Below are 12,245 nucleotides of genomic sequence, written 5' to 3' on the forward strand. Positions count from 1 at the left end.
TCTCCCTTCCCTGGCTGGCAATGCTGAGCCTGATGCTCCTCAGGACAGGGATGTCCCTCCTGGCTGCAGGGCACTGCTGGCTCATGTTCAATTTGCCATCGATAGGATGCCCAGACCCCTTTCCGCAGCACTCTTCTTCACCATATCATTCCCCAGTCTGTCCATACAATCAGGGTTGCCCCATCCAGCGCAAATATCCTTAGATTGAATGCCCAGCTTCTGAACCATCTATTCTTCTTCCCATGGTGTGTTCTTCCTTACCTCCCAAATGACTGAAGATGCCACACAGCATGGTAATTCAGTTTTAGCACTTACTCCTCTTTGTAATCATGACATTTCTAAAATACACCTGTAATTCTCTTTTACAGGAATAAGTTAAAAACCTGAGTGAAACTATGTAAGAGAGAACAAAAGAGAACACTCTGTAGGCCAGACATTGTGGCATCATTATCCACTGTCAAAAGCAGTCACACTAATAACTCTCCTGCAGTTTCATTACAGTGCCATACTCCATTAAAAAACTTCCATGGATTTACTTCTTGTATGTGTCTTTCCACCACTGACATATGCAAACTACAAAGAGAGACCTTTCAATCCCAAATGCTGCTTTCCATACAGTTTCATTTTTATTGAAATTATCTTTTGATTCATTTAATTTTGCTTTCCACAAAATGCTTTTTTGTGTGAAGTGCTTGAAATTTTGGATATTCAACTTGCAAGAGCCAAAGCCCTGCACCTTGGTTTTTGCCTAAAAAAACAGCTGTTCCTTGTAGAATTAAAGACATAAAACTAGACACAAGAAACTAAAACTTCTCATAATCACATGTATTTTGACTAGTTATTTTTAATAACTGAAATACATAAGGTTTCAATGTAAAATGTTTAAATTTAAAAATTAATAATCTAAGCCCGTATGAGAAAGATAACTAGGTGGTAAAATAGCACATGAAGGCTCAAATCACAAATTTTCACTTTCCTAAATACTTGTTTACTTATTACTCAGAGAAAGAACATAAAAAGTGAATGATAAGTCTATTACAGTTATGTGCTGGCATATAATAGCTGCACTAGCTAAAAATATCTTTCATAAGTATATATATACAGGAGAAATATTTGAATAAGTGGTAGAAAAGTGTCTGACTGACTATAAATAAGTACTTCAAGCTGTTCATCGGTACATCAGCATTTAATTTCTTTATATTTCATGCATATTCATACAATTCATGCACATTTTAATTCTTTTGCAGCCTTTTCCTTATCCTAATATAAGCAGCATGTCTTAACATTACTAACAAATGAGAATCTTTAGAAGAATAATTAAAAAATTAAAATTATATTTAAATTGATGATTTACGGGCAAGATGAAAGCATAAGCCTGAAGCAAACTACTGGAATAACTGTTTTGTGTATAAAGGAGGAGGAAAAATTTCTGTAAGCGAAGGACAAAATCAGTATTTCTACTAAAAGGCAGATAATTGACAACATGAGAAATTGAATTCTCATTCTTCTGAAGGTTTTGTTACTGGGTATAGGGTGCACTATAATAAAACCAAATAAAGTTCCCTAACCAAAACATCACTTTGTTTGCTATAAACCAACCTGCCTGTGTCCAGCATTCCTACTGACCACCCATTAAAAAAATAAAACACCCCACAAACCAAACAAAATCCAACAAAACCCACACAATTCCCCCACCACGAATCTCCAAACAAAAGCAAATAAAGCTTCCACTTCATAAAACTAAACCCTCAGAAAACCCCCTGGCCCCCACTGTTCCCTCAGTGATATCAATCTAGTACATATAAAAAAAAATAATTGGTTTTTTCCCTTAAGTATGCATTCTGCATTCAAAGAGCTTTCAGGATCATGGCTCTAAGTCCCCACTGAAAAGACAGGACTTTAACACAGCCAAGCAGGATGAGCACCAGAAGGGAGACTGGTTTCCCATAGCTGTCACCTGGTGCTCAGCTCCCAGATCTCTAAAGTCTCTGAAGCAGTATGTCATACAGGAACGTCCTTCAAAATTCCCTCTGAAATCTTTCATTCCCTCATATTTTCTAGAAATTGTTTAACATTCAACAGTACTTAAGAGAAGAACTGAGACACACACGTGAGACAAGATGATTACATGCATCTAAGGAAAAAGGAGGCCAAATCTCAAAAAACATATCCAATAAATAGGAAAATGACGTATTTATTTATCTGATATATATCAGAAATAACGTGGCACATACTCAGAAGTATGAATATTTTTTCCAACTACATTTATCCAATGAATGTATTACAGTCCTAGAGATCTTGCTTTATTCTCCTTTCAGATTATCACAGTGTCACCACAGCTACCAACATCAAACACAGTACTGTATTATTTGTAGGAAATGGTTAATAGGAAAGGGGCAGAACACAGTAAACTGAAAAAGTTGGACTGTGAGGTAAATCTTATTAGCAAATTGTTGCTACAGTCATCAGCTTATAAAAGGAAATATATCCCCCAAATCACTGCCAGTTAATTTTGGAATGAACTGTATTTTTCTGATGAATGGGGAAAATTCAGCTTTCATGTCTCACCTCTGAAGGTAACACTGCCCATCTGCCTGGTCACATAAGGACTGTTTTCTTTTCAACCAGAAGGGACACCTTTTCCCCCTGCCTTAATGTAAACCTGAAGGCAAGTAATTTTCAACAGCATTGGTGTTGCAAGAGTCTGTGGCAGTGGGGTAACAGAGAAAGTCAAGGATTCTCATAGTAATTTGCAAATCTTAGCTGCAGAATAGGCAAAACCAGTAATTGATTTTGAAAAAAAATACTGGGAGTTGATTTTATGCTTGTTAAACAGCACTCTAGCAATTATCTTGATCATCAACATCTTAAAATAGTAAAAATTAATTTTGTGCTTAAATTGCTTACATAAAATACAGATGACTTATGTTAATGCTCTCAAATTGTGAAAAACATGGAATATATGACCTTCAGACTTCGATCTTCCCCCTTTGCCTGAAGACTCTTACTGACAATGACTCTTACTGACAATGACTCATCTGTTGGCAATGGTTTATTCTTAGCAATTACAGACTTAACATGAATGTTTAAATACCATCAAAAACATTATGATATTTCAAAGTACTTTAATGCAACGTTGGTACAATCTGTGAAATCCTGTGCAGTCACAAGTGAATACCAGATGAAAAGTTACTTCCACTTTCTGCCTCCATGTGAACAGGGAGCTCAAACAGGGCAGAGAGCCCCAGGGAAAGGGTCTGTACTCAACGCCAGCCACAGGCAGGCTGGATCCCAAACCCCTTAATTACCCTCTAAAATTCCAGATCCTCTTAAAAAGGTCCCCAAAACCAAAAAAGCCACAACAAGACAACTCTGTCTTCTCATTGCTTTGAGTTTCTTATCTTTCTTTTGTTCAAAGATAAGATACTCTGTGTCTCAGAATGAGACAGACATTGTGTGAGAACATCCCTTCACACTCTTTCCTCACATCCCTTCCCCATTTTACTTTCCCCATGCCTGAACATAACCAGTGCATCAGCACTTTTTGTTCTCTTCACTAAGGAAGCATTTTCTGATTTGCCTTTCATATTCTCATCACTCATCACACTTAAGGTGTGTTTTTTTAAATAATGGCTTTTAAAGAAGGTACAGCCCTGTTCTACTTAGTTTGCTCCTGAACTGACACATTGTGGTGTTTAAACTGTGAAGTTTCAATCAGTAACACTTCGTTTCCAAATGAAGTCGGTAAGTCCTTGGACTGTACCTTAAATCCACAACTGAGCTGAACTAGAAACAGCTCCAAGTGCTTGAGACTGAGTTCCACTGGGTATTTTCTTTTGTTCCTCATTGCTATTCTTTACTAAGGATTTCAACCTCCATAGCAAAGGAAGCGAACCAGAAACTCTGCTTTAGGTGTCTCAGTTGGTAATTCCAGAACAGTTTCTCATTACACTTTGAACCAGAAGGGGATAAGACAGCTCTGTCCCCTCCTTCCCATTCCACCAGCCTTGCACTGGATGTACCAACTGGGCAAGCTCAAGCTGAGCTGGCTCCGACTTCTGATCCACCTCAGTCTGGCAAATGGGGAAAAGCAAAAAAATGAAACATCACTCGATTCAGTGTGGCTGAGAGTGCTGAACGAGGCAATCAGGACTGCAAGGTGGAAAATGAGACAAACTTTTAGGAATAAGCTGCAGTTATACTGCCTTAAGAAAAAGACAAAACCATCTTTAATGCAAACACCCATCATGTTCATTTCACCATCCTTTGAAGACCATCCCTCTGCCCCAGGGTAACCTGCTTTTGTTGTGGCCATTTGTCTTCTTAAGTGATTTAACCACATGCCACATAAAAGCAACAGAATAATGATAATTTTGCATTAAAAAAAGATTAATTTCTTTCTGTTTTCAAAATACTACTTCGGTGTTTTTTCCATTTGTAGCTGCTGTTTTGAAAACTTTAAGTTTGGTACACTCAAAATCCTCATGGTAAGTGACTGATTTGTTTTGCAAAGTTGTGAACATCAAACACAATAAATGATTTAGACTGAGTTATCATAATATTCAATAAAATACCTGATTCACTGACAGAATTACAAATCTTAGGGCACAGCAGAAAATGGCTATTTCTTGATCAATTTATATCAAAAATTAAAATCATATAATCAACTAGGTTGGAAAAGACCTTTTGCAATCACCGAGTTCCCTCTACCACTTGATTCAAGACGACCACCTCCTTGTAAATTTAATCTTGTTTTCTCCCAGCTTCTTTAAAAGTAAAACCAAAATGCACTTCAGCTCTTCTTTTATTCCATATATATCACGACATACCAAATCTATGCCAAAGCATAAGGAAATAGGATCACCCAAGTTCACACATAATCCCTTTATCAACAGTGATCTACCTCTACCTCTCCTTGCCCTCTTTCACCATTCATTATATAGAACCTTTTCTACTCTTCTGCACAATTTCCTACTCCACCCATCTCTCTAGGTGAAACCTTGGGCTCTGGATGAAAAGGGAAGCCTGGGGAGAGAACTATTTCCATCACAAATACTGAAAGGAAAAATTGAGAGTAGCACTTTACTCTTTCAAATCTTGGACAGTATGATTCTGACAACCCAAGAAAAATGATCTGCTAAGAAAAGGAAGTTGTATGATTCTTGAAAACAAAATACTTATTGTTTTCAATAATTTTTAGGAAAGATTAGTATGCAGAACCGTGTTTATAAATTACACTTAATTACAAAATTCTCAGCCCTGCAGGTGTATTTCCTATCACATGCAACTCCATTAAAAGAACACTTCCTTTTTCCAAGACATGTAACAGCTAAATTTAGAGGCCAGGAAGTAAAGGACATGTGGGTAAAGTAGAAAATGGAAAGAGGAAAAACATGGGCAAATGTGCTGAATAGAGGGAGATAAAAGGACAGATTATAATCAGAGAATGAATGTAAATAGTAAGGAATTTGAAGAATTCAAATTCTACAAAATCTACAAATACTTCTACAGAGGAAACAAAGCACTGTGTTACCATAAACCATTTCCAATTGATTAGCCAGAAATTGTTGCCTTAGAAGCCGACTCTCAAGCCAGGAAATGAAAGAATAATTAACCACTAGAAAAGTAACAATTATATAAAAAAGACTTCATTTTGCACAAAAACTTTCTAGTTTGCTAATTCCAAAAACTTGCAGTTTACAATAAGGAAGCTAGGGGAAAAACAAAAAAAAAGAGAGAAAATAAAAAAATAAAAGAAAAATAAAAAAAAAATACTCAAATCATCCAAGCTGCTATTTTTATTTTTCCCCTTAGCTTTTGGTATCACCTCAGTTTCCCCCAAGGTTCACTACTTTAACAAGAGCCTTTCACCAAATTTTTCATCTTGAGTATAGTACCTCACACACCTCAAACCTGTCCTTCTGTTTAGACTGAGACACATTAAAGCACTTCCATTTCTATAGCAGGTGGTCTGTGATTGTTCTGTACTTAAGCATTCCTTGCAGCTTTCAGATGCAACACATAACTTGTAAGAAAAGTTAATTCAATTTGAAAGGACTTAAACCTACCTTTAAACTAGACTCATAGTCTGTGTTCACTTTGAACATAAGCCCAAGTCGCAAATGAATTTCCTTGGCTCGACAAAAGCTGGGATCAACATAAAGCGCCTCCTGAAATGCTTTAATTGCCCTGAAAGAAAAACACAGATTAAAAAACTTAGTTTTTACTGAAGTATTACTCTATAATCAATGTTTTTTATGTGGCTAACAAAGTGGATCTGAAAGTATTGTTACAGAAGAACATACCACAATAATGGTGTACATGTAATGTGTTTGGTGCACGGCTTTTGATTCTTCAAAATTGGGTAATTCTGAACTCCAGATATACTCATGTATTTGAAAGTCTGATCTTCTCTATTAATTTAGAGAAACTAATTTGCTGCATGAAATACACTAACATATCTGATATTTCAGAGAGGATAACTCACAAATTAGTTACAAAATTAGTGCAAGTTCACTTAAAACAGCCAGGTTGCTTTTGATTCCAGCAGTGCAGACCCCCAAGCAGCAGCAGAACAGGTGGCCTTGGAGAGATCACACACATCTCCCACGGCACCTACCTGCTCCTTTTTCTGCTTTCTCCTCCCTTTCCTAGCACCAGTGCCATGCAAGGACTCAAGTAATACCAGTTCCATTACTTCCAAATGCAGATATAAAAACCTGCCAGCTCCTCACACAGTAAGGTTCCTTCATATTCCATTGATACGTGAAGATGGCTCTGATTCTATTTCCTTACCTTCAAACTGTCTCTCACCTGTCCCTGTTCATGATGGCACTGTACCAGATAAAACAGAAATGCCATCTAACAACTCCATCCTGGAGCAGAAAAAAGTGACTCTAAACAGACTGTTTTGCCTCTCAGGCCACTGCATAGAACTAGGACAGCTGAAATGCAACTAAAAGAGAACAGAACTGAAGTCACAGAGGGATTAAGAAAGAAGCTAACTCTCATTGTTGCCTGAAATCCAATGACAGGTTGAAACAAAATCCCTTCCCATACACCACTGGTCACACAACAAGGGAAATCAGAACCAGCCTCAGTCAGGGTAGATTTGAGCCCCCAGGCCAGAGAACACAATCCCTTCTGCTGTCCCAGGAAATCCCACAGGTCGATGCCAAGTGGGCAGGTGACAGCGCAGCCTACATGGAGAACTGGGCCCTCTGTAGAGCGGCACAGGACACGGGACAGGGATTAACTACACTGCTTAAAATCACTCTTCATTTTATCTTCATTGATTTAGTTCCTACTCTACAAGAGCAGTATTATTTATAAGGACAAAAGGTTGGTTAGCAAATGCAATACAAAATCCAATAAATATTTTTCACAGACTTTTTTACTCACAACACACACAAATTATCATTTTTGAATCCTTCAGCAAAAACGCTTCTGCTCTAAAATTCTTACAGGCCTTTTTCTCATCAATGGGAAAGCAAACCAAAAGCACAGAACTTCCTTTAGACAACACAACTGTATGTACCTGAAGCATTATCTGACTTCCTTAAATAGAACTTAGGAGCAGATAGGATTAAAAAAAAATATTACATTTTTATTGTGGAACTGAAGCTTCCTCTATTATAATCCTTCAGGAAGGCTCTCTTTACCCAGTACCCTACTCTTCTACCAGCACACAGAAAATAAACAAGTGAAGCACTGAAGGGATAGAGCTAAGAGCTCTTTCACATGTCTAAATTTCCCTGAAATCCTGTGGTGGTGGTGGTGGTGAATCACACATCTCATATCTACACTGAATATGTAACAAAAATCCTTGTCTCATAACAGTGTGCTAATCTTCATCATCTACAAAAACAGTGATCAAACTGAATGGCCAAAAACTGGGCTTATCATTAAATATCAGCACATATTTTAGGCCAGGCTTTTGCTGTGCCAGAAGATAGATTCTATTATTGTGTATTTGCATTTCTTGTCTTAGCTCAAATATGGACACTAGGTATGTTAGCCACCGGTATTTAAAATCCATTACCTGTATCTTGTTCAAAGACAATCCCTAAGTCCCAAAAAGGAAGAAACCACTGCCTATGATTCCAGTCAAAGAGAAGACAAAAATAGGGAATAAAGACACAGCAGTTCTATAGACCATGCTAACACTCTCTAAAACTTCATCATGTTCCTCATTTACCCAACCTTTCTTAGCTAGAAAATAGTTTCCATACTTACCCTATGTCACCGTTGAAAAAATAATAAAAAAAAAGTGGATTTCTAAAAAAGTTTAAGAGAATCTGAGTGCAACAAAAATATTTCTGTAGCCTCTTGCTTACTGAACAGGAAATATTAATCATTGCCACTGTTAAGCAATGGAGTAAAACAAAGCCACAAGTATAATAAAAAACCTTCCAGGACAGTTTTCAAATTTAGTTTGAATGTATACTGTCCTTCATTCAAAAAACTAAGTATGTTGCCTACCCCAGTCTTTCAGAGGAGCACAGCAATTAAAAACCTGTAAATTATCATCAGTAGACAACATGCAATACTGTGTCACATTTAGCTCAGAAACTGCTGGTCACAGAGAGCCCCTCCAAGCTTTGAGTAAGGTTTATCTCTGTGCAGGCTAAAGTAACTAAAAATCAAGTTTTACCTTCTTCTTAAATCTAGTGTTAATTCCATATTGGTTTTATGATCTGTATTTGTTCCAGGATAAGAAGCATGAATAATAAAAAAATAGAAACTACTTTCATCACTGTGAAAAGGGTCATCATCAAAATTTTGCCAATGAAGTGATCTGAAAGAGCAATTTTCAACATTTTTTACCAGTGGTAGGTACTCATGTCTAATTCAATAACTACAACCTCATTTAAATACTCAGTAGAATTTTTATAGAATAAAATACTCAAGCTCTGAAAAGACATTTACTTATTAACTCTTACAGACAGACAAGCAATTTTACATCACAGCTGAATTAATATTGATGTAATTTTGCCTGCAGGAAGCATTTAAACAAAATAGCAATGTGCTCACAATTACAGGACACATCAAGAACATGGACTAGAGCAAAAACCTCTGCCTGTTTCCCACTGCCATGCCCAGAGCTCCAGACTCATTCCCTTACTATCAAACAGGAGAACATCTGCAGCAGCACTGACACCCCTTCCAGACACAGCAGGAGTCACTTGATTCTTGTACAGATCTTTGTTTACTCAAGCATCTCTAATCCCATTTCTGTTCTCTGTCCAAGCCTACATCCAGAAAGATGCATGTCTGGAGGATCCAAGTTATCCAGATGTTTTCCCTCAGAGCTCTTGTATGGCTTGACCAAAACCAGAAGTGCAGATATAACCCAAGAGCTGGATGAGTCCAACAGCTTCCTTCAGGGGTGATGGCACAGAGCCTTCCTCAAGTGGCTTGGGAGACTCTTCTGCTAATTAACTGCCTTGCATGCACAGACAGAATTTCTCAACTCACTCCTTCAGCAGACTAAACATACACCAGTCCAAAGGAAAAATTATCAAATGAAAGGCCAGGAGCTCTCAAACTGCAGAAATAAATTACAGTCATCTGAATTCATCAAGAGACGACTTCCCTTTTGTTCTCTCATGATACTGACACCTGCATGGTGAGACAATGCTGGTTGAGTCCACTAGAATTTATTGATATTAAATAAGAATTTTCTCCAAGAATGAGGACATTTCTCTTAACAGGCAGGAAAGGCTACTCTAACATTTAACAAAATGGGAAAGCAGGACTGGAAAACAGACACTACTGAGAACAAAAGGCACCTCTGGACTTCCATTTTACACAGCACTGCTGCAGCAATTCAGGAAAAATAAAAATGACATCTCCAAATCAAGACTGCCAGAATCAATACTGCAGCTATTGTCCCACCCACTAATCTATACAACAAAGCCTACCATTATGAAAGTGAAGAAACCAGGTGAGTAATAATTAATAGATGATTATATTAAACATTAAACTCTCATAAGACTTCTATTGGATGGTTTTGCTTGAATAGACTGTGAATAAAATCAGCTTTGTACTAAGCAAAAGAATACAATAAAAGAGCATCAATTTAACTATTCAGAAGTTATCACTTTTGTACGTTTCAAACAAAACCCATGAAAATCAGAATGAGAGTACAAAATAAAAGAACCTAACATTATTCTAATATGTCACTTGATGCAGTTGGAGTGAAACTTTCTTTTTTATTCTTACTCTTTCAATTTTCTGGCCACCTAAGCCTCACAGCATTTCACAGCCTTACTAATGAAAGTGGTGTGAGGCAATAATGGACAAATTTCTATTTGAAACTCAATCATATTTTGAACATAAACAAAATGAACATACACAGCAGCAGTCAGGACACTGTAGTTTATGAAACACTTTTACAGTCTTTGGCTATAAGTCTTCTGTCCAGAGGACAGACAACAACTGAATGGCAAAATATTTTGAGCAGCAAAGTCTTTAAACATTTCTCTGGAACAGCAGCTAGGAGTAGCTTTTTTTCATAGCATTAGCAGAGTTTTCACCAATCCAAAATAGTTTGTATGAAATCACAGCAACGTAAAATAATGAAAAAAAAGTTAACTGCCCGCTTTGTTTCTGCTTAATTGCTATGAGCATGTGTACTCTACATGTACATTCCCATTTGACATACCTGAAAAATACATATATATAGACCCAGACACCTGAAATCTGAGAAATATTTGACCAAGCAATATCTACAATCTGTGTGTTTAAATTCTTAGAGGTCTCCACTTGGCAGTGTGCATTCCTACACACCCCACTATATACTTGACTTCCTGTGTGGAGGAAACCAGTCAGAAGCAGAGATGGTGGTTTTAGATATCTTTATATCTAGATATTGAACAGATGATGACAGTGCTTCTGCTTTGGGAAGGATCAGGGAGTAGAGGGGTCAGGGAGGTCCACTCAGGGATGATTGGTTTTCCACAGCAGTCTTTAGTCATGATGGAGGTGAGGAAAAGGGTCTGGATCATCTCTTGCAGGTCTTAGGCTTTTTTCAGGGTCAGTACTCATGGATTGAGTTTTCTGTAACACTCAGCTTCTACAGCTGGTAAGGAATCCCTAAACTGAAGAGCCTCAGGGCAAAGAGCCCAGATGGGGCAATAAGGGTGACTGATCTCAGTCTCCTGCCAGATGTTTCTGAGGAATCCAGAGCTTCTCACAGACATTGTCCAACAAGTGGCAAGGTCACTGAAAACACTGTGGGACAACCCTGGAGCACCACAGTTACACTGGGATCCACAGGGTGTGAAATTCAGTTTCAGGACACAACATCAGAGCCTGGGCTCCATCTTTTCATCTCGATGGAAGTCAGTGGAATCAGCAGACAATAAACCAGTCAGGCTCAGAATCCCCTCTGAAGTGGAGAAAAAATTTGGTATCCAAGCCACTTCATCTGGGTGCAGGTATTTCACAAAAATGAAGAGTAGCCTTGGACTAACTAACATCTTTAATAATGTTCAATCTAAAAGACAACTAGGGAGGGTATGAAATTATTAAAGTTATGTGACTATCTCATTCTACTGGTTTTCTGAGAAACAGGAAAAAACACTAAAAATGAACAGCCACTTACTGCTTGATGATAAATGGTGTAAAAGAAGGGATTATCAAAATTTCACATCCTTAAGACCTGTTTTATTGTAGTTGATTCAATTTATGGCAATAATACCTTATGACACATTTTACTATAATAATTGTGTGAAATAGGTTTGGTCTGATCACACTATTGCAATACTCATATATATGTTGAGAAGTTTTTAATTCTTACATGAAGAGGTAAACAAAATCACCAAAACACAATGATGTACTAGCTATGATTTGTACTTAAGATAATGCTGCAATGCTGCTCTAGTACATAAAAATATGTACAATATTGAATTACAGTGAACTGCACTATGCATCTTGGAGCCAATCCAACACATCCTTTTATGAAAGCTGGGAAACTTTAAAAATAATTTAAAATATATGAACAATAATTCTAAAGCTGATCTTATTCCCACTTGCTTTTTTCTATTATCCCTGTTTATATGAGACATGAAAAAAACTCAAGTACTTCTTACCCCTTCCTTTTAGGAGGACTATGTCTTGTTAAAATCTCTGAATATCTGAAGCAGTGGTGTTAAAAAAAACCAGTTCACGGATGAATCAGAATTAATAAACCACCTCAAATTGTCTTGAGGTCTCCTCTGCCTGCTAGAAGTATTGAGATC

The 12,245-nt window shown here is 37.3% G+C and overlaps 1 protein-coding gene across 35 annotated transcripts in view; it reads right to left on the reverse strand.

Moving 5' to 3' along the window:
• The window catches only part of KDM6A (lysine demethylase 6A), a 151,768-nt gene that overhangs the window by 63,876 nt on the left and 75,647 nt on the right, over positions 1–12,245 (reverse strand). For all 35 annotated transcript variants that reach the window (XR_015284061.1, XR_015284063.1, XR_015284062.1 and 32 more), the window contains one exon: positions 6,069–6,189. Coding sequence is in view for 31 of the 35 variants with exons in the window: in XM_086879682.1 (XP_086735808.1) it covers positions 6,069–6,189 (121 nt within the window). In the remaining 4 variants the exon portion in view is untranslated. The remainder of the gene's footprint in view (positions 1–6,068; positions 6,190–12,245) is intronic.

Source organism: Cyanistes caeruleus, chromosome 3 (assembly GCF_971803275.1).
Source record: "Cyanistes caeruleus chromosome 3, bCyaCae1.hap1.1, whole genome shotgun sequence".
Lineage (NCBI taxonomy): Eukaryota > Metazoa > Chordata > Aves > Passeriformes > Paridae > Cyanistes > Cyanistes caeruleus.